Source organism: Cetorhinus maximus, chromosome 16, assembly GCF_964194155.1.
Source record: "Cetorhinus maximus chromosome 16, sCetMax3.hap1.1, whole genome shotgun sequence".
In the NCBI taxonomy this organism is placed as follows: Eukaryota; Metazoa; Chordata; class Chondrichthyes; order Lamniformes; family Cetorhinidae; genus Cetorhinus; species Cetorhinus maximus.
This window is the reverse complement of record NC_135894.1, coordinates 43,927,401-43,955,355: the sequence shown is the minus strand read 5'-3', so window position 1 is coordinate 43,955,355 and position 27,955 is coordinate 43,927,401. Positions and strand designations below refer to the sequence as shown.

At 44.2% G+C, this 27,955-nt stretch overlaps 1 protein-coding gene across 1 annotated transcript in view; it reads left to right on the top strand.

Moving 5' to 3' along the window:
* The window catches only part of epha6 (eph receptor A6), an 832,733-nt gene that overhangs the window by 425,635 nt on the left and 379,143 nt on the right, over window positions 1-27,955 (top strand). The window contains exon 4 of the mRNA XM_078559784.1: window positions 23,134-23,289. Within this exon, the coding sequence (XP_078415910.1) occupies window positions 23,134-23,289 (156 nt within the window). The remainder of the gene's footprint in view (window positions 1-23,133; window positions 23,290-27,955) is intronic.

Genomic DNA, 27,955 nt, shown 5'->3' with positions numbered 1-27,955 from the left:
AAATCTTTAGGGTAGAACTTGAACCCAGAAACTTCTGACACGGAGACAAAAGTTCAGGCCACCAAATACCTAGTCAGAGGCAATACCTTTATGCAATTCTTCATGTGCAAATTTGCTTGTGTGCTCTATCTTAACATGGGCAATTGAAGATGATTGGGCCTAGGACACTACCCTGAGGGGCTACTGCAGTGATGTCCTGGAACTGAGATAACTGACCTCCAACAACCACAACCATCTTCCTTTGTGCTAGGTATGACTCCAACCAGCGGAGAGTTTTCCCGATTCCCATTGATTTCAGTTTTGCTAGGGCTACCTGATGCCACCCTCTGTCAAATGCAGCCCTGATGTCAAGGGTGGTCACTCTCACCTCACCTCATGAGCTCAGCTCTTCTGTCCATGTTCGCTCCAAGGCAGTAATGAGATTGGGAACTGAGTGGCTCTGGTGGAACCCAAACTGAGCAACAGAGGGTAGTATTATTGCTGAGTAAATTCTGCTTGATAACAGTGTCGACGCCACCTTCCATCAGTTTGCTGATGATTGAGAGTAGACCGCTGAGCGGTAATTGACCGGGTTGGATTTGTCCGGCTTTTTGTGAACAGAACATACCTGGGCAATATTCCACATTGCTGTATAGATGCCAGTGTTGTAGCTGTACTGAAACAACTTGGCTAGTGGTGTGGCTAGTTCTGGAGCTCAAGTCTTCAGTACTATTGCTGGGATATTGTCAGGGCCCATAGACTTTGCAGTATCCAGTGTCTTCGTGGAGTGAATCGAATTGGCTGAAGACTGTCACCTGTGATGCTGGGGCTCTCAGGAGAAGGCCGAGATGGAACACCCAGTCAGCACTTCTGGCTGAAGATGATTGCAAATGCCTCAGCCTTTTCTTTTGCACTGATGTGCTGGGCACCCTCATCATTCAGGATGAGGATATTTGTGAAGCCTCCTCCTCTTCCTGTTAGTTGGTTTATTGTCCACGACCATTCACAATAGAAATCTGTTCAAAATTATATGAGAATTTCATATAGTAGATGGAGAGAAACTGTTTCCATGGACAAGAACCAGAGAGCACAGATTTAAGATAACTGGCAAACGTACCAGAGGTGATCAACAGGTATTTTTTTCCACAATAAATTGTTATGATCTGGAATGAAAGGGCGTTGAAGGAGGGTTCAGTAGTAACTTTCAAAAAGGAATTGGATAAATGCTTGAAAGTGAAGAATCTGTAAGGCTGTGGGAAAAGACCGGGGGAGTGGTCTATTGTTTCAAAGGACAGATACAAGTATGATAAACTGAATGGCCTCCTTCTGTGCAGTACAATTATACAATTCTATTGAGGGAAATGGAAATAGGGGAGGCACACAAGGATTGGGTTCCTGCTTATGTGAAAGATAAACACCAACATTGGTTGGATTGATTGCCGTTATCAGCTTCTTTCTATTTAATTCTATGTGACAGTACTGTTTAGTGTCGAATAAGATGTATTTTTCTGCTGCAGGAGTAATTAGGAAATGAAACGATACAGTCCTAACTCACTTCTGATATCTATTGTACTTGCATAATATGTAAATATACTCTAAAGAGGCCTCTAATGGGAGGAAACATATTGTAGCACTTACACCATAGGAACTCTTCTTATACTTTGTTATATCTAGAGACACTGGAATTAAAGCAGGTTTAATATTAGCACACCATCTGAAGTGCTTCTGGGACAAAGCAGTTGCTGATGAGGTTGAGATATCAATATGCAGTCCATGATGCAAATATGATGAAACTCTGTCATCAGCTAACCATTCACCATGTAGTTTGTAATGTGGGATAGCACAGGGGAAGGTGTAATGTATTGCATCTTGTACTGTGATGGGAAATGAAATCAGCTCAATAAACAGTTTCTTGATGAGAAAAGCTTTTGGCAACAAGTAAACCTGATGCAGATAGGTGGAACAATAGGAATAGGCAATTAATTTTGTTGATTTAAATTTGATGTCACACTGGTAAGCTGATAATGGAATTATATTTAATAATAGCATAGATTTTAACTATAATCAAAGTTACAAGAGCTTATAAACATGAAAGTTAGATATTTATGATCAGCATACAGTTCAAAATCATGTCCAAACAAGTATGAGTGAAATTTCTTCTCAATACTGATATTCCAAGTTAGGTTTAAAAATATCAAAACAAGTACTCCACATAACCTCCTTCTACTGATTAATTCAGAAGGTGTCATACTCGTAATGATATTAAATGCTATGCAATATCTCAACAAAAACAGGCTTCAATTCCGAAACTGTATAGTTCAAGAATTACATGTCATCAATCTAGTATATCAAGAATGGAAGAATTAATTACATCTGGTGGTCTTCCCTAGATAGCTAAATCGAAAATGCTGTTTAGGAGTGTCAAGCCTGTCAGATCAACATGCCTGAAAATCCAGCAGAAACAATACTAGGCAAATGCCAGCAAATCCATGGCAGCGCATTTATGTTGATTTTATCAAGCTGGAGATGTGGTAATTTTGTTTTGAATTTTTGAGGAAGGGAAATGATATGTGTTGCTAAAATGATATGTATTGTGCTTGCATATTGTATAACTTGACAGTAGAGCCCCTCTTGTCAGCAGGAGTCAACAACTTGTAGTATATGCACTCCAGAATCACCTCTTATTCTTTGGTACATCTAGAGAGAATGTTCCAGAGCTGAAGTAAAAGCAGTCTTTATGTTATGACACCAACTTACATGTTTATTGCATATAACAATTTCACTTGGCACCTTGCTGATAAGCAGACAATGGAAAATTCCATCTCATTGGGCTAACTAGATATGAACCATAGTCTTGAGACTGAAAACATTGTATCTAACCTGCTGCACAACCTGGTCTCATAAAACTATTTTTGTTGGGATATTTTTTATAGGCTCCAACTTCTCAATGTTTAAATTATTACTTTAGTCCAGTTGAATTTCCACAGGACATCGCAAGTAAAACATTAAAATTTGTATTTAGGTTTTATGGCCGAGAATAATATGGTGAACCAAAGAGCAGCTCGGCAACAGGAATGCCTTCACTTGTACAGAATTTATCTATTTGCATACAAACTTTTTCTGTTATGACAGAAGGGAATATGGTCCTCTCTATAAATCTTCCCTCTGGGACCATTAAATGGAGAGGTAATAGGATGATATTCATTATCTTAGTTACCTACAAATAAGAGCTCCTTAATTACACTGAGGAAGAAAACACAATGACAAGAACATGCTGCCACCAGTCATCTTCCTAGTGCAAACTAAACTTGCATAACTTTGCAGTTCATTGGCAGTGCAATCAGGTTTACCTGTCGTATAAAAATCTGCATCTAAGTATCTTCCATTAATTCATTGAATAATGGGCAACAATAGGGGTTAAAAAACTGCAAGTTAATCAGAGTACAGATGATGTACACCATTTGTCAGCAGTGTTTCTTAGCTCTTTGAAACACTTCCAGAATGTTCTGGATTGCCAAACATTTGCAAATTCAGGCTTCCCACTTCAATACTATTATTGGTGCAATTTATAAATGATTAAGAGGCAGGACTGATTTCAAGGAACATTGCTGTAATTCAACTCAATGCTACTGATAACTATTCTGTTTCCTGTTACCTAACCAACTCATTGTCTAATTAACAGCTTTTTCATTGGACCTTCATTTAAGAGAGCATTAGCCCAGCAGACATGAAATGCTCATGCAACATATGAAGAATGATGTCAGAAAAAAATCCTTTGGTCAATCCAAGCTGCCCACACAATTGTGATACTTACACACGGTCTCCACCCCACCTAAAAACCATGCTATCACCTGACAGAGGCAAAATAAAGGACAGATAAAAATTCAGACCAAACTGGAAGAGAAAATTCTAGGGAATTCCTCTCCAATCTGCTCCCCAGCCTAAGGTAATCAAAACTAATCCAGATCACTCTGGCCTCGTTCCTTGCAGTACCTACCTTTTGTAAGAGGTAATCTCTGTCCTAACCAGAAACAGGTCCAGCTCTCGCTTGAAATAATTCAGCAAAATGATATCCACTGCTCGAGCCAGCAGCCTGTTTGAGAGCTCGCCTAGTCTTTGGGCCTCCTCCTGACACCTCAGGTAGATCTGGCTTCATGCAAGCTAAAATTGTCACCCTTGGTCTGCTCCTCCATAACCTATTAAATTGAAACAAATTGCCAACTCAAACATAATCTATCCCTTCATCATTTTATAAATCTCAATCAAATCACATCTAAGTCTATAGTAGGAAAAGTAAAAAAATAATATTTTTTGAATGGTGAGAGAATGAGAAATGTTTGCATTCAGAGAGACCTGAAGGTCCTTGTACATGAATCACAGAAAATTAACATGCAGCTACAGCAAGTAATTAGTAAGGCAAATGGTATGTTTGCTTTTGTCCAAAGAGATTGGAGTATAAAATTATATAGGGCATTGGTGAGGGGGCTACACATGGGGCAGAATTTAGCCCTTGGTGGGCGGGTGGGCCCCATCGGCTTGGTGGTGGGTGCGCAGCCGAACTCCCCCGCCGAAACGGGGCCCGTCGCCATTTTGAGTAGGCCCGCCCAGCGGCCTGCCCGACGGGAAGCGCTGTGTGCTTTCTGTGTGGGGGGGGAGGGAGTCCCCAACTGTCAAAGTGCACTCTTTTGCGCATACACGCGGAAGAGCGCACTGCTCCCTGAGACTAAGTGCTGTCTCAGGGAGATTACTGACATTCTAAAAAACTTTACAAATAGAAAAATATAAAAATTATCAACATGCCCCTCTCATGTGACAATGTCATACAAGATGGGACATATTAACAAGAAGCACATAGACTTTATTAAAGTTTTTAAAAACGGACATGAAACCTCATCCCGCCAGTGGATGAGGTTTTATGTATTATCAGAAGCCCGCCGGGGCTCCTGGCCTGTCTGCCAACCTTAAGGTTGGACGGGCAGGACGTTTAACTACCTTAATTATCCTGTCAGTGGCCTTAATTGGCCATTGACAGGTCGGCGGGCGGACAGCTGATTTCGCTGTCTGCCGGCCTTCCTCAATATTTAAATGGACCGGGATGACATCGGGGGTTCCTCCCGACGTCATCCCGTGTCATTTTCCTGTCGGCGAGCGGGCCCCTCCCCCAAATCGCCGACGGGAAAATTCAGGCCATGAAGTGTGTACCATTTTGGTCTTCTTACCTAAGAAAGGACATACTTGCCCAAGAGGGAGTATAACAAAGGTTCACCAGACTAGTTCTTTGGTTAGAGGGGTTGTCTAATGAGGAGAGAATAAGTAGATTAGGCTCATATTTCCTGGAGTTTAGTAGAATGAGAGGTGATCTCATTGAAATATAGAAAATTCTTAAGGGGCTTGATGCGGTAAATACTGAGAAAAAATTTCCTCTGGCTGGGGAATCTAGAACACAGGGTCTCAGTCTTAGAATAAGGGGTCGCCCATTTAGAATTGAGATGAGGAGACATTTTTCCAGTCAAAGGGTTGTGAACCTTTTTATGTCTGTACCTCAGAGAGCTCAGGATGCTCTGTTGTGGAGCATATTCACGACAGAGGTTGACAGATATTTGGGTATTAAGGGAATTAAGGAATAATGGGATTGTGTGGTAACCCAGAGTTGAGGTAGAAGATCAGCTATGGTTATGTTTAATGGAGGAGCAAGCTCAAAGGTCCAAGTGGTCTCCTCCAGCTCCTGTATTTTTATGTTCTTATGGACACTTCTCTAAACTGTAGAGTCCCATCTCTTTTAACCTATTGTTATGGCACAGCCGACGGTAAATGCTGAGTTGTTCAAATCCCAAAAGGAAACTTGGAACAACTGCCACAACTTGTTTTGCGATTTGTATAAATTTTGAGATGCGTGCCCTGAATTCAGTAGTAATAAGACCACCAAGTCTTATAGGTTTTTACAAAACTAGATTAAACATTTATTAATAGAAGAAGTGACTTTAAATACACACATCGATCTATAAATTACTACTATGATAATTTCTAAATCCCCTAATCAATTTAACTCCCAGGCCAGAATTTTTCCCTCGTCGGGCGGGCTTGGTGGGAGCGGGTGGGGGCAGTCGGGAAGCTGACCGCCGCCCGCGATCGACTCCGATCGGCTCCGTTCCGCTTTGTGATTTCACACAGGCGGGCCAATTAAGGCCCGCCCTGCTTGGATCGCAAGTACCAGCGCTCAGCGCTACTTGTGCGGGCAGGGGGAGATGGGAGAGTGGATCTGTCACACAGTTCACGGAGCATGGAGCTGCCTCAGGGAGATTGAAGCGCTTTTTAAAAAAATTATTAAAGACAGTAAAAATTTTAAAAAGCACGTTCCCTCATGTGACTCTGTCATGTGACTCTGTTAATAATAACATGTCTTTAATTCAAAAATAAAGCATTCAGTTAATGTTTATTTGCTTTAGGAAACCTCATCCCACTCGTGGATGAGGTTTCCTAAAAAATATAAAGGCTGCTTTGCCTTTTTGCCTTAATTTGATTTTAATTAGCTCATTAATGGCCTTAATAGGCCTTTCAGTTATCGGTGGGCGCGGTTCTGACTCTGGCGCATGGCTGCCAAACGAAATATCACACTAGTGCGCGATGATGTCGGGACGCACGCCCGACGTCATCACACGTCCTATTACGCTCAGGCGTGTTGGGTGTGCGCCTGCATGCCGAATGTAAAATTCTGCCCCCGGTTACACTTTCGTTAAGGCAACAGTAAGACACATAGATTTTAAAAGACCCAGGCAAAGAAACATGATACCCGGAACAAGTCGACTTCCAAGTGAGTTTTCTTAACTTCATCCGTGTGAAGACAGCAGCTTGAGGCATAGATGCTGAAGACTTTTCCCACACTTGTAAGATCTTAAAAATGCCTTCCCTTACACACAGCCTTTGCTCCTTCTTTATGCATGTCTTCCTTTGAATACAAATACCCAATGTTTCACTGTGTCTTTGGGCTTTATCTCCCTGATAATAAAACCCTTTCATAGCACTAAGTTTTACCAGTAATCTTTGGGAAAAATAAACGCACCATTTCTAAACTTCACCTGGTTAGGTGACACATTTCACCCCTCCTTTGAAAACAATCTAGTCTGGTTTATTTCAAAAAGCAAATGTTCCCTTGACGCCTATATTTCTAAACTTCCCCATGTTTATCTAATTAACATTTCAAACCTAACCTCTCTTCTGCCGCTCGCGATCCACGCAGGGTGGGCCTTAGTTGGCCCGCCTGCTTCAAATCATGGTGTGGAGCTGATCATGGGCAGCGGTTGGCTTCCTGCCTGCCCCTGCTGAGCACTCCCGCCAAGGGCAAAATCTTGCTCATATAGACACATAAGGCAGAATCTACCCTTGGTGGGCATGCGGGCCCCACCAGCTCGGCGGGTGGACAGCCGATCCCTGCCACCGAAACGGGGCCCGCCGCCATTTTGAGTGGGCGGGCCAATTAAGGCCCACCCAGCGGCCTGCCTGACAGGAAGCGCTTCCTGTGCAGGGGAGTGAGGGAATCCCCAGCTGTCGCATGCGCACAAAAGAGCGCACTGCTCCCTGAGACTAAGTGCTGTCTCAGGGAGATCAGTGACAGTCCAGAAAACTTTAAAAATAGAAAAATTAAAAAATTATTAACATGTCCCCCTCCTGTGACAATGTCACACAAGATGGGACATGTTAATAAATATCACATAAAATGTATTAAAGTTTTTACAAACGGACATGAAACCCCATCCCACCAGTGGATGAGGTTTCATGTATTATCAGAAGCCCACTGGGGCTCCTGGCCTGCCCGCCAGTCTTAAGGTTGGATGGACAGGTATTTAATTATCTTACTTACTCTGTCAATGGCCTCAATTGGCCATTGACAGGTCGGCGGGCGGACAGCTGATTTCGCTGTCCGCCCACCTTCCTAAAAATTTAAAGGGACCGGGATGGCGTCGGGGGTTCCTCCCGACATCATCCCGCATCATTTTCCCATCGGCGAGCGGGCCCCGCCCCCAAATCGCCAACGGGAAAATTCAGGCCATAGATACATCCCACTGTTACTCTATTTTACAATAAATTCCAATAATATTATGAGAATTATTTTATCTTCTTGACACTATCATGATAAATGCACACAATGAGTTCATCAACAACCAGATTTTCAGGTACAGTAAGTAAAAACAAGTTTTTGTTAAAAGGAAACAATGGCCTGAGTCTTCAGCTCGGCGAGCGGGGGCTGGGTCCACTTGCCGAGGCCTAAAATGATGCAGGGGACGTTGGACGTGCGTCCCGAGTTGGCTGCGCGCCTGCCAAAGTGTCAAAGGCTTATTAAGGCCATTTAAAAAGGCAATTAAGTGATTAGCTGAGCTGCCCATCCAACCTTAAGGCTGGCGGGCAGGCGAAGAACCCAGGTGGCCTTTGCATTTTCCATGGAACCTCATCCATGGGCAGGATGAGGTTTCATGAATTAAATTTTCGCACACATTTTTATTAAAATTAATGCACATGTCCCAGCTCATGTGGCAGTTTCACATGAGGGGTACATGTCATAAAAATTATCTCTCCAGTTTATTAACGTTTTAAAACTTAAAACTTATCTCTCTGAGGCACCCCTGTGGTAAAATGGCAGCGCAGACCTTATTGGGGGCGCCGATCGGGCCCGCGCCTGTTCCCGTTCCCGCTCCCGCTCAACCCCCCCACAATGGGACGGAAAGTTCTACCCAATGAGATCTAATTTGTTGCTCTTGCTCCATCCACAGTCTATGCACAGTTATATCAGGAACATACATATGCAAAGAGAATATATCTTTCTGTATCTACATTGTCATTGTTGTAAAGCCAAAATGACCCAATTCCACAAATCCTTGGATTTTGCATGTGTTTAAGTTTCCTCCCTAACATAGATGCTTATATAAAATACAAAATATTGCACAATTAAATAAAAATAAAATGTAAAATGCATGGAATCTGTTTCAATCCAATTCTGTGTTGAAAATTATTCCAAATAAGAAGCCAATGAATGGGTAATGTGGCCATCTGTTTACGTTTCTGTTCAATTGAGATTCTATGAAGTATTGCTCATTATTAATTGAACCTAATGCTGCAGATCAGCAAGTTAATTATTTGTTATTTTAACAATTTAGTAATTTTACAATGAAAATTTACCTTGAAGACAATTGCTCAGAAATTAATGTCATGGCGAGGCTGTTAGCAACATGAAGGAGGAAGTTCATGGGGTGAAAGTCCCCTCTTTGCACACTGTAACTATTCCGTGTTTACAGAGTAATGGAGTCTCTTGGTTCAGTTAGTACAAATTCTGCCTGTTTAATTGGGACAAAAATTAGTAAAGAGAAGGTGTACGATGGTCCACTTTGGTGGGCTCTTAACATAAATTTGCAAAGTCTTCCTGACCAGGGTGAGATTCTAAACTTGTAGCCTACAAACATCTTTTACTTTAGTGGTCTGTTTTGATTATGCCTTCCTTGAAAGAATCAGAGATTAAAGAAATTTGGCAATACCAAGTTGCTGGATGACTCCTGAAAGACTAGACGTTGCTCATGATGGGTTATTATTTGGCATGTGCACAAAATAATTGCCCATTTCTGGCCTCTGCCTCTGGATGGCAAACCGAGCGTGGAGCTATTATGGAAAGTTCTTCCTTTTGTGTAAGCACCTGCCCACAACACATATTGTCTTCTGTCCAAGACCGTTGTGTGGAGAAAATGGCCACAGAATCCTGAACCATGACATGTGCATAAAAGTATACAACCTCCAAATGCTTAATTTTCAGGACTAGGTTATACAATTGACTTAAAAACGTGCTTTTCATCACAAGTATCTGAGCTTGAATACATTTAGACTAATGGATTCAGGTATGCTGTGTGATAGTAAAATGTCTTGAGCAGAATTACTCTAGCTAATGTGCTGTAATAGCACATATGGAACCAGTATCAAATTTTATTCTTATCAAGCTCATTCAGCAATTTCATTTAAAAATAAGGAACATGGGAAATGAGTGAATGTAGGGGAGACGCTGGCATTGTGGTAATGTCACAGGGCTAGTAATACAGAGGTCCAGGCTAATGCTCTGGGCACATGGATTCAAATTCACCATGGCAGCTGGTGGGTTTAAATATAATTAATAAAAATCTAGAATATAAAGCTAGTGTCAGTAATAGTGACCGTGAAACTATCATTGATTGTTGTAAAAAGCTACCTCATTCACTAAAGTCCTTCAGGGAAGCAAATCTGCCATCCTTACCCAGTCTGGCCTACATGTGACCCCACGCCCACAACAATGTGGTTGACTCTTAAATGCCCTCTGAAATGACCTAGGAAGCCCCTCAGTACAAGGGCAATTAGGGATGGGCAACAAATGTTGGCCTTGCCAGCAATACCCACATCCCATGAAAGAATAAAGAAAAAAATAACTTGCAGTAAAAGGTTCCTAACTGTGTAGGTATGATTTTGAGGCACATTCAAGGTAATTTGAGGGAGATTTGCATTGCATTTAATCTGTCGTACTTAATAGTGTTTGATGCTGTCACTGAGTGCAAAGTGGAAAATAAACCATTCTGAAGCCCTGTCATTACTCCTTGACAGGTATTCATAGAGAAAAATAATTTCATTGTCATACTGGAAATTACTTCAAACATAACACATATGGTCTAAAAATACTGTTGCAGTAAAATTAAAGCTTAAACAAATCTATGCAAGGATAAAAACAGGAAATCTTCAGTTTTGCAGCATTTTATTCCTCCTCTTTGAGACTGAAATTCTTGCTTTCATTAATTTTAGTAAAGCAATTATAAGAGTAGAAAATATGATCCTGTTTTGTACTCGTGCTATCGTTTTTGAAAACAGTAACACAGAGTGGAATGCCATCCCGAGATCGTATTCAGTTTTATGCATATGCACAACACAGTTGACATTCTAAAAATAATTCAAAGGTTGGATGACTCCAATACATTGATTAATTCTCTATTACTCTAATTTCGGAGCAGTTTTATGTAGATTTGATGCTAATTGAACAGAATTGTCATTAGCACATTTTAACCCAAATCTTCAAAAATACGCATTGTTAATGAGTAGAATTTCCATCTTTTTTTTCTGAAGTTGTGCTGATCTGAATATAAATTGCTCTTTCCCGGTGATTTCGAATCATGGGGTTATCTGGCATTTAAATTCACCCCCAACACTGTATGGTGTGTTTTCCTAATTTCAGCTGAACAATTAGATGGGACAGAGAATTTTTTTAATTCATCATCCTTTTTTAGTTGGCCAATCAGAGATTTCAGGCCAATGTGAATAAATTCCTGACTTGGACTGCACTATCTTGTCTACAATCGAGGCCTAGTGACAAGCAGTGTTCTGAGGGAAAATTATTGGCGAGTATTTTAACATATTATGCAAAATAAAATCATATTACTATTTTGTTCCTTTGAATGCTTTCAGTTAGCTAGCATTATGTATAGTGACCCTGGCAATGTAATTGTAACAACATCTACATCTTGATTAAGAAATGTTACACTTACACACAGTTGTGTCCATGCCACTTAACTTCTGAGGGTAGAGTTTCTGCTTTTGGTGAATTCACGAAACTGGGAACAAAATTTGCTCAAAGTGAAGTTATGGCTTGAGTTTCCATTCAAACTTATTTGCATAACCAAATGCATAAAACCGTTCATGAGTCAGCACAATAGAAAGTAATTGTATATTAACCTGATTTTAATTAACTAAAAAGAAACTGGGTGCCTGTCAGCTCAGTTGGCTAAACGGCTAGCATGCAGATCAGATTAATGCCAACAGCATGGGGTTTGATCCCATCTTTGGTTGAGGTAGATTTGAGGCCTGCCTCCTCGTCCAACGGCCTCATTGTAGTAAAAAAATCATGGCTGTGGTTCAGCGAATAATCGCCAAGGACCTGGCTTCAGTCCGGGAACCGAAGAAGAAAGAGAAAAAAGACTATGCTGAACCATTTCCTAGTTTCATAGCGTGCACTGGTCAGTTTTTTTTAGTAAGTTAAACATGGTTTGACATATAAAAGCTTCTAAAATGTGCCTGTGTGCCTTTAAAAAATGAACTCAGTTTGAAGATCTTTTTTGAATGGCTGTGATCCGTGGAAATTCGCCACCTCATTATTTCTATCTGGGGGTGTCGCCAGTTTTGTGGGTGGGGCTGGCTTCAGACAAATTGATTTTAAACCAATGTTAATGCTTGTGGAAACTTGATTTATGCTTCATGTAATTCACATTTAAAATTCCCCAGTCTTTTGCCTAGTTCAGTTGATTTGGCCTAGTTACACTGATAAGACCAGCTCAAACTAGCAGAAACTCTTGACTCAGACTTCACATTTTTTCAACTTTATATTGTCTGATTTTTTTTGCCCTGTGTAAACTCATTACATTGATTGTATAATTTAACCACCAAGTCCCGAGAATAGCTCAACATTTTCATCCACCATTTCTTCTCTCAGAACTGAAATTTCTAACTGCTCAGAAGAAGAGTTTGCATAAAATGAAAATGACGTAGTCCATATCTGCGTGATAAAATTTCTATATATTAAATTGCTTTCTGTATCTTTAAACGCTTTCATTAATGATTACTCAAAATCTTCAACCTCACACAAGGCTCTTAAGCTACGAATGTCAGCTAAATCTAGATTGTAGGGTGAATTGTGAACCTAATTTCCCTGAATGCATCATCATTACTGTTTGGTCTGTTATACTGGTGGAATATTTTTGCATAACTTCTAGCACTTTCTGTTGAGGAGCTTTTATTCAAATAATTTTGATAAATGAGGGAATAAAGTTCAAAAGAGGTAAAAAGGAGGATGTGTGTGTGTGTGTGCACGTATGTGTGAGAGAGAGAGTATGTGTTGTAACCCTTGTTTTTTATAAACTTTAGGAAGGTTTAATTCAGTAAGTGACAGCAGAGAAAGGATGAGGGAACAGTACAAGAGTTGAGTTCACAGTTAAATGGGGAACACTTTGGGGTAATAATGGGAGTGGCAAGTTAATAGGAACGGGAAGAGGTAGGGGCCATAATGAATAGCTGGAGGAAAGAGATCAAAAGCTTGCACTGTTATTCACCATACCACCCGCTGCATCACACTTGAGGAAAGAAGAAAAGAGTAGCAAAAAGACAAAAATGAGAGTCAGAAAATTAAACAACAATGCAAAAAGAGAAGACACAGTTACTGTGTGTACTGCAATTGGAGATCTTGCATGCATTTTTTGTCACAATTAATTCCTTTCAAGTCACACGTTTGCAATTACATTTGTACACTCAGAGTTTTGCCATCACGTGTTATTAATTGGCTTAACGCAAAATACTGGCAAATTTAAACTGAAGAGGTAGGGAACATAGAAACAAAATCTGAGGGAAGAGCCTACAAAACAGCTATGAGAAACTACTAAGGTTTTTTTATTCATTCATGGGATGTAGGCATTGCTGGCTAGGCCAGCATTTATTGTCCATCCCTAATTGCCCTTGAGAAGCTGGTGGTGAGCTGCCTTCTTGATCCGCTGCAGTCCATGTGGTGTAGGTACACCCACAGTGTTGTTGGGGAGGGAGTTCCAGGATTTTGACCCAGCGACAGTGAAGGAACAGCGATATATTTCCAAGTCAGGATGGTGAGTGACTTGGAGGGGAACTTCCAGGTGGTGGTGTTCTCATGTGTCTGCTGCTCTTGTCCTTCTAGATGGTAGTGGTCATGGATTTGGAAGGTGCTGTCTAAGGAGCCTTGATGAGTTCCTGCAGTGCATCTTGTAGATGGTACACACTGCTGGAACTGTGCGTTGGTGGTGGAGGGAATGGATGTTTGTGGATGTGGTGCCAATCAAGTGGGTTGCTTTGTTCTGAATGGTGTCAAGCTTCCTGAGTGTTGTGAGAGCTGCACTCATCCAGCCAAGTGGAGAATATTCCATCACACTCCTAACTTGTGCCTTGTAGATGGTGGACAGGCTTTTGGGAGTCAGGAGGTGAGTTACTCATCACATGATTCCTAACCTCTGACCTGCTCTTGTAGCCACAGTATTTATATGGCTAGTCCAGTTCGGTTTCTGGTCAATGGTAACCCCTAGGATATTGATAGTGGGAGATTCAGCGATGGTAATGCTGTTGAATGTCAAGGGAAGATGGTTAGATTCTCTCTTGTTGGAGATGGTCATTGCCTGACACTTGTTTGGCGCAAATGTTACTTGCCACTTGTCAGCCCAAGCCTGGATTTTGTCCAGATCTTGTTGCATTTGGACATTGACTGCTTCAGTATCTGAGGAGTCGCGAATGGTGCTAAACATTGTGCAATCATCAGCAAATATCCCCACTTCTGACCTTATGATGGAAGGAAGGTCATTGATGAAGCAGCTGAAGATTGGGCCTAGGACACTACCCTGAGGAACTCCTGCAGTGATCCTGGGACTGAGATGACTGACCTCCAACAACCACAACCATCTTCCTTTGTTCCAGGTATGACTTCAACCATTGGAGCATTTTCCCCCAATTCTCATTGACTCCAGTTTTGCTAGGGCTCCTTGATGCTACACTCGGCCAAGGGCAGTCACTCTCACCTCACCTCTGGAGTTCAGCTCTTTTGTACAACTGATCTTGGATAACCTATCAAGCAAATCTACCTATAAAAAGAAGGATTAGTTCAACCAATTGAATCATTTAAAAGTAAGTTAACAACTGCATATGTGCATGTAATATTTGCATAGTCCAACAAGTTAGGCCAGAATTTTCCATCCCCATTGGTGTTGGGCATCATGCTGGGTGTGAATTCGTTTTTATGTCGTCTTGAAACCAGTTTGCGATCGTCTGCTCTGCACATCAATGGCAGGCCACCTTTCCCGTCGCCCAATGTCGGGAACCTAATTTCCATGCATTTGTATCATCTTGCCTGACCGTCGGAATCATCCCCCCATGACAAATTTACCACCCACGTCTGCGGGAAAACACGCCGGCCCAGAACCTATCTTGACAAGTGTGAAGTGTGCAGAAATCAGGACTTACCGTTCAGACCTTGCTCATATCGCAGACATCCGGGGAGCAGAAGATGCTGGAGCCCTACAGCTACCGGACCCTGGAGGAACACTTGCATGATGGCTGAATTCTGATGGACATGACTCTGCCGCGAAGCCGCTCACGGAAGGTGGGAGGTCTCCATTGATGTCTGCAGTCTGCTTCGGGACATCATGGTCTTGGCCATGGACAGCTACAGATGGTTGAAGGTGGGGAAGAGAAAGGTCCAGCTGTGAGTGGGAGGGGAATGTGTACTGGGTGGGGTTGGGGGTGGTGCTGGAGGTTTGGTGGGGGGGGGCTTATTGAAGCTGTTGGGCTGGGGGTTGAGGTTGGGAGGAGGGGAATGAATGTGTCAGGGATTGAGTTTGGGAGGGACAAGGGAGTACAGGGAGGAGGATGTAATGGGGGAACATGCGGCAACTGTGGAGATAGGTTTTGGGTGGGGGGGCGGTGTAAGGTAAGGCAGGGAGAAGGTGTTAGGGAAAGAGTTTGGAGGGGGTAAGGAATTTGGAGGAGGAAGGAGAGAGTAAGGGTGGAAGAGGGGGTAAGGGGTAGGGGATGTACAGGTGGATGTGAAAAGGAGGGGTCTATGTAGGCAATGACTGCCTCCTGGAGAGCGAAGTCAGGGTGGGTGTGGTAGGAGAGAATGGTGAGTATGAGAGGGGGTAGAGTGAACCGGAAGGGTGGGAGGCTGTGGATGCAATGGTAGCAGTACGAGAGATGGCAAGGCTGGTTGGTGGGATCTTAGAGGCAGACACAGACCCTTGGGGTGGGAGGGAGGAGGTCACTGTGGATGGGGGTGGGATTCTCAGGAAAGTGGGGAATGTGCACATTTACCTGGATATCCTGGAAAGAAAAGGGTTTAGGTTGGTAGGTGACAGTGGGGAGGTGGAAGGTGATGCCAGGGGGGTCAACAGTGATGGGGGAAAGGACATGGGTGACTGGGGCAGAGGAAAGGACGGTGGAGCTGATGAGAAGCTTAACAATTACCATGGTTGTCAAGATCGAAAGTGAGCGGAGCCTCATGTTGGACGGGCACAGGTGCTGCTTGGGAGTGTGATCAGTGGGTGAGCGGAGATGCAGGTCAGCTCAGATGGACAACTGGAAGAGAACCCCAGCAGGCAGCATTGAAACTGCTCGGGGCAGTGAGGTGAGTGTGATGGAGGGACAGTGAGATGAATATGATGGAGGGACATTGAGATGAATTTGATGGAGGGACATTGAGGTGAGTGTGATGGAGGGACAGTGAGATGAATATGATGGAGGGACATTGAGGTGAGTGTGATGGAGGGACATTGAGGTGAGTGTGATGGAGGGACATTGAGGTGAGTGTGACGGAGGGACATTGAGATGAGTGTGATGGAGGGACATTGAGGTGAGTGTGATGGAGGGACATTGAGGTGAGTGTGATGGAGGGACATTGAGATGAGTGTGATGGAGGGACAGTGAGATGAATATGATGGAGGGACATTGAGGTGAGTGTGATGGAGGGACAGTGAGATGAATATGATGGAGGGACATTGAGGTGAGTGTGATGGAGAAAGGCTCCGTGTGCGTGGGAGGGTGTTTGCACCAGGCTTCGGAAGGTGCTGCCACACACATACACTGCTCTTTCCTGAATCACTCATGGGCCGGCTGCGTGCAGCTGAACTGCTAGTTGTGGGGGATGCTGAAAGACACCATTACACATTATTCAGTGAAAATAAATATATTTTCAGATTATAAAGTGACAAAATGTGTTCACCCGTGTAACCACTTGTGATCCGAAATTCTTAACTTTCCCAGGCCTACCACTTCTTCTAGGTGCTGCCCTGACATCTGCAGCGGGGTTGGAGACAGCCTGTGCAATGTTTGGCCCTGTTGCCTCTGATGACTTCGGTATGCATCCTCTGGAGAGCTGAGGCCTTGAGGGCCCTGGCTTGCTTAAACTGTCCTCCTGTGGGCCAGCTGCTCCCTCTGCGGTGACAGAAGACGAGGTTGAGGGGTCACAGAAAAAGGGGACTCAGAGGGAAAGGACAGCCTCTGAGATTCCTGAGTGGATGACCCAGGGGTGTCCAGCTGCCACTCCTCCTCACTTCGGGTGCCCGAGGGCCCCGGCCTGACTCCTTGAGGGGAAGGAGCACCTGGAGGGACCTTGAGATTCCCCGTTTCCCTCTCACATTGCCACTGCAGGAACCCACCCATGGCTACCATGACAGAGTGCAAGTTTGCACGCATCTCCATGTTCTGCTGGACCAGGGTCTCCATGGCATCCATCATCCTTCCCATGGAACCTCCATATGTGTACATGTGGGCACCACTTCATCAGAGAGCAGGCAGACACACTCCTCCGACTCATGTACCATTCTGTTGAGGGCTTTTAACAGTTCTGTGTGATGTTCCCAAGCCTTCTGCTGACTCTCCACGATGAGTTGGAAAGTTGAATCCAGACACTCATCATCTGACGCGGACCTCTTCCCTAACAGTCCTCCGAGTGCCGGGGTGCTCAACTGAACTTGCCTCCTCCTGCTGCAGGCACGTGTCCGTGCGGTGACCACCAAATTGTGAACCCGAACCTGCTCTTGATCTAGGTCCCACCGAGGTGTGTGTCTCTGCGCTGGTGGAGGGTGTGGGTAAGCGCTGGGACAGGTCTTCCAGGCTGCTTATTTCCAGCTCTTCAATGGAGGTGGTGTCCTCTCGGCTGGAGATGAGGATGTGGATAGAGCTGAGGGACTGGCTGGCTGAGGGTGCCTATCGCTTGGCAGAGCTCCCTATGAGCCAAAGTAGAGTTAATTATTCATGGCGGCGAGTCAAAAGCAGGAGAGTGAGCATTCACAGTTGCATTGAGAGAGGGATGATGTGATGTAGGATCCTTACAAGGGTGTTCGCCGCCGACCTCACCGTCACCACAGGCTCAGTTCACTTCTTCACCAGCCAGTGTGATGGCACACTCCTCAAAGTGAGTGAGGGGCCTAATGTGGGCAGGTTCAGCCTGGTCTGGGACCTCTCCCTGCTAATGTGAGCCAGATTCTTCTGCATGAAAACAGATAGAGAGAGTGTGAGCAGACACATGGCTCTGCATGGAATGTTTGTGTGGTGAGTGGAGCCATGGACGGGATGAGAAAGCAAGCTCGAGAGGATATGAGCCTGATGGAGATGTGAGGGTGTGTGTGAGAGTTAGTGGTGTTGTCTCTTGAGGTGTGAGACCCCTGTGGATGTGTGATGGGTTTGCGAGTGTGTGAGTTGAGAGTGATGAGGAGGTTGACTTACCCTGGTGGAACAGATGAGAGCATTCATCCTCTTCTTGCACTGAATGGCTGACCTTCTCTGGTGACACTTCTACCATCGTCTCCCAGGCCAGATTGGTGACTCTGGTGGACCTCCTGCAGCCAAAGCGGGGGAAGAGGACATTGTGGTGGCTTTCCATTGCGTCCAGCAGGCGCCCCAGAGAGGTGTCACTAAATTTGGGGCCTGCTGTCTTCTTCGCTTTCGGGGTATCTGTCGCCTGGAGCAATCCTGGTCTGAAGACATGAAGTAGGTGTGCACTCTGGTGCACTTTAAATATGACACCCAGAGTGAGGAAACGCTGAGGTCACAGCATGGCAGGCAAATTCGAGCCCACTCACCAGTGATTTGGCGTGTTCCCCATGAATACATAATTCACGAGGCAGGCCGCCATGGGAATGGGAAGATACGATGCAAAAAGCCGCCATTGTGGCTGGTGGGTAAAACATGCACTTTCCCACCCACTACCGCACCTAGTGCAAATCTGGGACGCTTCCACCCTTGGAATTTGTCTCGCATGTACTGGAAGAACAATGGTCAGCAAGACTCCACCACCAGCCCTGGTCTATCGCAATCTCTTTTGGTCCAGCCCAGGTGGTGTCCCACTCTTGAAGGTCCTACTTAAATGTATTTCACCAGCTCTTCTTTGGCCAGTCCTGTCGTCTTCTTCTTCCACAATTTCAATAGAAGTTCCGTGAATTTCCAAAATTTTTTCGAGGACTCGGCCTCTGACCTCATTACAGCCTTGGTTCAAACATGGACAAAAGAGCTGAACAGAGGTGAGGTGAGAATGACTGCCCTTGACACCAAGGCAGCATTTGACCACGTCTGGCATCAAGGAGCCCTAGAAAAAGTGGATTTGATGGAAATCAGGGGAAAACTCTCCACTGGTTGGAGTCATACCTAGCACAAAGGAAGATGGTTGTGGTTGTTGGAGGTCAACCATCTCAGTCCCAGGACATCACTGCAGGAGTACCTCAGGGTAGTGTCCTACGCCCAACCATCTTCAGCTGCTTCATCAATGATCTTCCTTTCATCATAAGGTCAAAAGTGGGGATGTTCACTGATGATTGCACAATGTTCAGCACCATTTGTGACTCCTAAGATACTGAAGCAGTCCATGTCCAAATGTAGCAAGACCTGGACAATATCCAGGCTTGGGCTGATAAGTGGCTAGTAACATTCGCATCACACAAGTGTCAGGCAATGACCATCTCCAACAAGAGAGAATCTAACCATCACCCCTTGACATTCAATGGCATTACCATCGTTGAATCCCCCACATTCAATATCTTGGGGGTTACCATTGACTAGAAACCGAACTGGAATAGTCATATAAATGCTGTGGCTACAACAGCAGGTCAGAGGCTAGGATCCTGCAACAAGTAACTCACCTCCTGACTCCCCAAAGCCTGTCCACCATCTGAAAAGCACAAGCCAGAAGTGTGATGGAATACTCTCCACTTGCCTGGATGAATACAGCTCCAACAATACTCATGAAGCTTGACACCATCCAGGACAAAGCAGTCCACTTGATTGGCTTTCACAAATATTTACTCCCTCCACCACCGACAAACAGTGGCAGCAGTGTGCACCATCTACAAGATGCATTGCAGAAACTCACCAAGGTTCCTTAGGCGTCACCTTCCAAACCCACGACCATTACCATCTAGAAGAACAAGGGCAGCAGATAGATGGGAACACCAACACCTGGAAGTTCCCCTCCAAGTCACTCACCATCCTGACTTGGAAATATATCGCCGTACCTTCACTGTCACTCAAAATCCTGGAACTCCATCCCTAACAGCACTATGGCTGTACCACATGGACTGCAGTGGTTCAAGAAGGCAGCTCACCACCAGCTTCTCAAGGGCAATTAGGGATGGGCAATAAATGCTGGCCCAGCCAGTGACACTCACATCCCATGAATGAATTTACAAAAAAAGACTGGGGAAGTTGAAGACTGAATATCATATTTCTCTGCTCCCGGATGTCGTGTTAGTATGTCTGTTCATCTCTAGGGGTACTTCTTGTGATTGAAATGGACAAGTACATACTCTCATTCTTTGAAGATATACAAATCTATCTACTTTTTGTAAAATTGGATCAAAATTGGAGATTGAATTCTCAAAGCTTATTTTAGACAAGTTTCACTTTTAAAATATTAACAGCTGTTCCTTTTATCAAATTTTAGCTCACAGGCTTTGAGGCAGTGTCTGTGATTGACAGCATTTGTGGTTTAATTTGCTGATATCTTGAATGTATTTTCTTCAGTGGCGAAGTCAAAGAAAAATTTCAGATTGTTTCTACAGGCGTTGTAAATCTAGCCTAGATGTAAAATTGGATTCCCCTGATTGGCTGCTGTCCATGTAAACCATGGCAAGACCCTTCCTCTTCATTGTGGCTCCAAACGCATTAACAAATTTGTTGACCAGTATATTGGTCTCATGTTGAAAACCAGTGTGAAGTAGGTAGCACATGATCCCACAGATGGGGGCTCAAGGTTCACTGGAAATTGGGCCTTGAGCCTCTTTACATACTGGTGAGCAGTGGACATCAATCAGGTATCCCAATGCAGCTTGCTGTTCAGGGCCTTCTCAAAATGGGTCAGCTCAGGCACTGGGCTTGCCCGCAGGTAAATCTTGGAGAGGCAGGTGAGCAGGAAGAGGGTGAGCAACAAACTGTAGTATTGCTGTTCAGCCAAGCAGACCCCACATTGAAGTCAAAAGCAAAACTTACGTATTTTCCTCATAGCCATCAGCATACTACCTCTTTAGGCACTGCTGTCTAAGCTGTCATACGTCAAAAAAGTCCAAATAGAGCATGGTCAGCTAGTGGATGGGAATTGCAAGATTGTGCTTGGAAATTGGTTCCCCCACCCCAACCCACAGTACGCATTTTCTACCCAAACAGCTCGGGCTGGGGGTGTAGGGATCAATTTGTCCCTGCCCTTTCAAAAAGACAGTGAACCATTTTTAGGAGGTTTGAACGTTTTTTTTTTAACTGTAAAAACATAAGGCATAAAGAATGCTGCCTTGAATGTTGTATAGAGTAATTTTTTTTTACTTGTGAAGGTTTTTGTTAGATTGATGGCCAAAAACATTTTCTACCTGAGTACAATAGACTTTTTTTTTATTTGTTCATGGGATGTGGGCGTCACTGGCTAGGCCAGCATTTATTGCCCATCCCTAATTGCCCTTGTTCAGAGGGCATTTTAAGAGTCAACCACATTGCTGTGGGTGTGGAGTCACATGTAGGCCAGACCAGGTAAGGACGGCAGATTTCCTTCCCTAAAGGACATTAGTGGGGTTTTTACAACAATCGACAATGGCTTCATGGCAATCATTAGACTTTTAATTCCAGATTTTTTTTATTGAATTCAAATTCCACCATCTGCCGTGGTGGGATTCAAAGCTGGGTCCCCAGAGCTTTACCCTGGGTCTCTGGGTTACTAGTCCAGTGACAATACCAATATGCCATTGCCTCCCCTGGTGAGGAGAGAGGTGCCCATTGGCATTTCTGGCCCAGTTACATTCCTGGCACAAGCCCACCCTGGCAGCACCTTGTCAGGGATAGGAGGAGAAAATACAGCATTGTACCTGCTGGCCTGAGAGAATGAAAGACTTTGACTTTCTATGCACAAAGATTGTAGGGGGTAGATTCTTCATTAAATTTAAATTACCTTCTCTTTAATCATCTTTGAGCTGATCCCAGGTTACCTGCAAAACTTCTTGTCCATGAGGATCCCAACACAAGACCATTACCTTAGGCGCTACACTTGATAGGACACTCCAAGGGCAGTCAAGGAGAAAAATGCTCCCTCCATTTCTATTTACATAGCAACATTGGACCTGCACACATAATAGGAGCAGGGTCAGTTATGTCAGCTTTGGGAGCTCCACAGAAATTCCAGAGCAGCATTGTTAAGATGCAGTCAGTCTCTACTCCCATTTCTGTACCATTGCCTGGGAATTCTCCAAATAGTAAAGAGGAAAATATCTCTTTTATGTTTTGTCAAACAAACTAATAATGCACTGTGTTTAATGCAACAACGTAAAAGCAGGAACAATGAAGGTGGGTGGATATGACAGGGTTACTGATGCTCCAGAAGGGCCCAAGGTTAGTTACTTTCTCATATTCTTGGGCTTCCCTTAAAGGGTGCCTGACCCAGTTTCCTCCCACACCCAATACTGCCAATTACCAGCAACTCACCCCATACTACCAAATGCTACCACGCAAGCGCCCACATATCTTTCTAAGTTCCTACCTCTAGGATCTCCAGATCATCCAGTGCCCCCACATAAGTGTTCCTTCACCTTAGGTTGTCCCACTTCACAATGCTTCAGATCCCAGATACTCAACCCCCTCCCCAATACTCCTGGATCCTGAACGCCGCTCAGTAGTCCGATATCCCTCTCTGGTGCTTCTGAACATTGGGGTCCTCACTCAGTGCCCTCTGACCCCCACGATCCTGAGGACCAATTCCAGTACTTCCAGATCTGAGGCTCCATCCCCAGTACTCCTAGATCTTAAAGTGTTGTATAAGCTCACGGAAGCATTAATAACACTTGGGGTGAAGAATTCAGGTTTGCAGCAGCAGCATTGGCATACAAACAAACTAACATGATTGTTAAAACCCAACCATTGAGAATCTGTACTGTTGGCTGGGATTTTCCAGCCCTGTTGATGCAGGATCCGCCATGGGAGATTCGGCGGCACAGCCAAGTCTATTGACTTTCAGCGGGACTGGACGATACCGGCGGCAGGTGGGGCTGGAAAATCCCGCCCATTGTCTCTGTAGTTCAGGTTAATTGGCATGTGATTATTCACCTTTAACAGTTCTGTATTTTGTTACTCTGTTAGCTTGCAGGCCCGGATTCTACAAAGCTTTTGCTGGAAACATCAAGTGCTCCAAATGTCCTCCACACAGCTTCACCCATGAAGATGCCTCAAAAGTGTGTAAATGTGATAGCGGTTACTTCAGGGCAGAAAAAGATCCACCGACCATGGCTTGTACTAGTGAGTAATTACAACTACCTGACCTTGGCTTCTCATGCTATATGCCTGATTTATTAAAATGGTAAAAGTTTTTGCTGTGCCACAAAAAAAGAAAAATATGACTTGTCATAGAATTCACAACAAGAACCAATGGCAACTTGGGCTAGTGTCGGAATATTATGTGTAAAAAGAGCCTTTAAATGTTGTGGGTGTGAACTTTATCAGAAAATATGTTAACATCAAGCATTTATTGAAATAGTACTGTATATATTTCCCGCACAATAATATTAGAGACAAACAGCTTTTCTTACATTATTCCAACCAACAGTAAATTTGCAGAATATTTAACATTAGCAAATATTCGTACCAAATCTATGATCCACTGGCACAAAAAGTAATATTTCAGGCTGTGGTAGACCCAATAATTTAAAGCTTCACCCTCACTTAGGGAATTTTCAAAATGGCAACTAGTTTGGGGAATGAGGCCAGAGCAGAAAGACATGGGGAAGGATTTTCAGGTCGGTGAGTGAGGGCTCGCCGACACGTAAAATAATGCGCGGTGACGTCGGACATGCATCCTGATGTCACTGAGCCTATTAAAGCCATTAAGAAAGTATTTAAAGTAGTTAAGAATAAGGTTGGCGGGCAGGCGGGCGAAGAGCCCAGGTGGCCTTCACATTTTTCATGAAACCTCATCCATGGGCGGGTGAGGTTTCATGAAGGGTTTATTAATTAAATTAAAAAATTTGAAAAAATTAATGGACATGTCCCAGTTCATGTGACAGTTTCACATGAGGGGGCGTGTCCTTAATTTTTTTTTTACCTTTCTTCAATATTTCATAAGTGAGAGTAACCTCCGGAGATTTCTTTTATGCGCATGCGCATGAAAGAGCGCAGGCCCTAGCTCAGGGAATCCCCCCCCCCCCCTCCCCCCCTCGGCCCACACAGGGAGCACTCAGCGTTTCCGGGCGTGCGTCACGCTGTGCGGGACTTAATTGGCCCGCCCACGAAAAATGCTGGCGCGGCCCTGATCGGGGGGCGGGGGGCGCCGATCGGGTTTACCGCCGCCCCCGCACAAACCCCCCCAAAGGGGGGAAATTTCTGCCCATGTAGAATCTCACCCAGAAAGCACAGAATGGTTTAAGAAGTGGAAAAATAAAGGTCATACTGGTGCACTTGGACCTGCTATTCTGAGAATAGGGGTGAAAACAACATTTTGGTACAGCCACAGAAACTTTTACTCAGTATTTAACTAATGCTGTGCCTCCTTTGGGATTTTTGGGTGCTGACACAAGATTTTCAGGGCAGAAAAGGCTTTCAGTTTTCAACACTAAAAGCTCCTGACTTAATCAATATGAAAGGTGAATTACCCTTTCCTCAGAAATAACATTTGTGATGGCAGTCAGCCACTGCTTATTATTATCAGTTCTTCTTGAGAAGAGGTATTCAATAATTATTTTTAATGGAAATAATTTAGCCTTTACAACTGACATCAAGATTTGGCCATCTCATCATAGAATCATGGAATTTATGGCACAGAAAAATGCCATTCAATCCATCATATTAGTGCCAGATTTTTGCTGGAGCATAAAAAATGGAGTCCCAGACAGTTGCTAAGTCCTTCAACTTTATTTAAAAGGTCAGTTGAATTTTTAAGTGAATATAGTTTCTTGATCTTATTTAAGCTTTCAGTTGCAACTCTTAGTGCTGAATTTTCCCCCTGTCGTGGGGGGGGATGCTGATGGGCTGGCACGTGTGGGCACACTTCTGGTCGGCGCCCCCCGATCGGAAGCGTGGCGCCATTTTACGTGGGTGGGCCAATTAAGTCCCACCCAGCGTGACGTCCGCAGGGAAGCACTATGATCTCCATGTGCAGGCGGGGGGAATCCCAAAATCGAGAGTGTGCTCTTTCACGCATGCGCACGGAAGTGTGCACTCATCTTCCTGAGGCTAGGTGCAGCCTCAGGGAGATCGGCTCTAAATGTAAAAAAGCTCAAAATAGAAAAATAAAATTTCCCTAACATGTCCCCACATGTGACAATGACATGTTCATAATTTCCAAAAAAACTTTATTAAAATTTTTAAAACCCTACATGAAACCTCATCCCGCCCGTGGATGAGGTTTCATGTTTTTTCTAGTTTGCGCCGTGGCTCCTGGGAGGTTGGATGGGCAGGTCCACCATTACTTTAATTGCTCTGTCAATGGCCTCAGTTGGCCATTGACAGGTCGGCGGGCCTGCAGCTGATTTTGCTGCGCCCCCACCTTCCTGAAAATGTAAATGGGGCGCGGTGACGTTGGGAGATCCGCCTGATGTCACCGCACGCCATTTTACACGTCGGTGAGCGGGCCCGGCCCCTGCTCACCGACGGTAAAATCCAGCCCTTAAATACGGGAATAATTTCAATGTAATCTTTAGTCTTTCTTGTGTGACTCTAAAACTGCAATTTGTGTTTGGTCTGGAATGAATAACAAGCAGGTGCAGATTCTGCCTTTACCAGGCAAATTGGAAACTTCCGGAAACAGCACAGATTTGCTGCTGAATTGCAGCTGGAGTTACAGCAGGAAACCAACAGAATCCCTGAGGAATTCTAGCCCCTGCATATCATAGAGATGTGTTATAGAGTTGATTTTCCCGGCAACTTTTCTTGGTGGAAACATTGAACTTTATTCACGAGACAGCAGCAGCAGCTACATGTGTGCATCTAACTCTATAACTAAAGAAGAACTCTCTCCTAGAGGCTCCCCACACTGCAAACTCATTGGTTTACACAGATCATGTGACCTTACCACACAGGATTATCCTTAAAGCTACAGTCCTACATTTATCAAAACTATAAGTACTACATTCCTCCCCCTTTAACTTTTCTGTACATTTTGTATTTACAAGGATATTTATCTCATGACATTACAATATTTACACAGGTCATGAAATTACAAGTTCAATCTTTCAGGTGGGTTCCTGATCCGTGTGGAACGTCGTAGCTCATTGACTTCCGATTCTTTGGCAGGAACCACATTCTCTGGAACTGCATTAACATCAGGTACCTCATTAGGCACAGGCAATTCAGTGCCGCCCACTCCGACAGAAAAATCAGGCAGGTCTATCCTTGGTTGAACAACTTCAACAGGAACCACAGGTTCAGCAATGTTTACAGGTGGAACATCATTTTGTTGGGGTATCTCCCTACTTCTTAAATGATCACATGTTTATGGGTGATCCGGCCCTCCACTTCCACGTGGTGTGACAATGCCCCAGTCCAAGAGCTTGCTTTACCAGGTGACCACTTCAGTCTTCCACCAAGATTCCTTACATACACTGCTTCTCCGACAGTATATTGTCACTCACGACTATGCAAATCATGAGTTGCTTTTTGGTTCCCTTGACTTTTCTCCACCTTCCCCTCCAAACTGCGAAGTATTAGGCTTAGTCTTGAATGAAGACGGCGCCTCATCAGTAATTTTGCAGGCGTTGCTCCTGTCATAGTGTGGGGAGTTGTTCTGCAGTGAAACAGGAAACGAGCAAGTTTAGTTTCCAATGATTCACCTGTTAACTTTTTCGTTCCCACCTTAAAAGTTTGTACTGCCCTTTCAGCAGTCTGTTAGGTGACAGATGGAATGGTGCAGTCTTCACGTGGTTGATGCCATTTAGGCTGATAATTCTTTGAAATTCAGCATTAGTAAATGCAGTATCATTACTTCTGGCAATCCATGGATAGAAAAGTTTTGGCCTAGTTTTTCTATAGTAGCGGCTGACTTAACCTCACAAACATCTAACCACTTGGAATGAGCATCTATAATCAGGAGAAACATGGTTCCAAGAAAAGGACCAATGTAATCTATGTGCAATGTCACCCACAGTCTACTAGGCCACTCCCAAGGGTGTAATGGGGCTGCCACCAGCAACTTTTGCAGCTCTTGGCATTGCACACAGTTTAAGATTTAATCACCTTCACAGAAGGTTTAACCACCTTCTCAATATTGCCGCCCATTCCTGGCCCCCAAAGATAACTTTGCGCTACTGTCTTCATTCTCGAGATTCCCAGGTGGACACTGTGTAACTCTACTAAGAGTGGTTCCCTTCCTTGTGAAGGAACTACTACTCATGCACCCTATAATAGAATAACATCTTGACTGCTCATTTCATGTCTTTGTTTGAAAAATGGCTTCGATTCATCAGAGACTGGTTCCTGGGACCATCCGTGAAATACTTGGGGGAGATTTTGCCCTTGGTGGGCGTGCGGGCCCCACCAGTTCGGCGGTGGGCAGACAGCCGACCTCCGCCACCGAAACAGGGCCCACCACCATTTTGAGTGGGCGGGCCAATTAAGGTCCACCCAGTGGATTGCTCGACAGGAAGCGCTATACGCTTCCTATGCAGGGGGGGAGGGAACAACCAGCTGTCAAAGTGAGCTCTTTTGCGCATGCACATGAAAGAACGCACTGCTCCCTGAGACAAAGTGCTGTCTCAGGAAAATTACTGACAGTCCAAAAAACTTTAAAAATAGAAAAATTTAAAAATTATTAACATGTCCCCCTCATGTGACAATGTCACACGAGATGGGACATGTTAATAAATATCACATAAAATGTATTAAAGTTTTTAAAAACGGACATGAAACCTCATCCCGCCAATGGATGAGGTTTCATGTATTATCAGAAGCCCGCCGGGGCTCCTGGCCTGCCCGC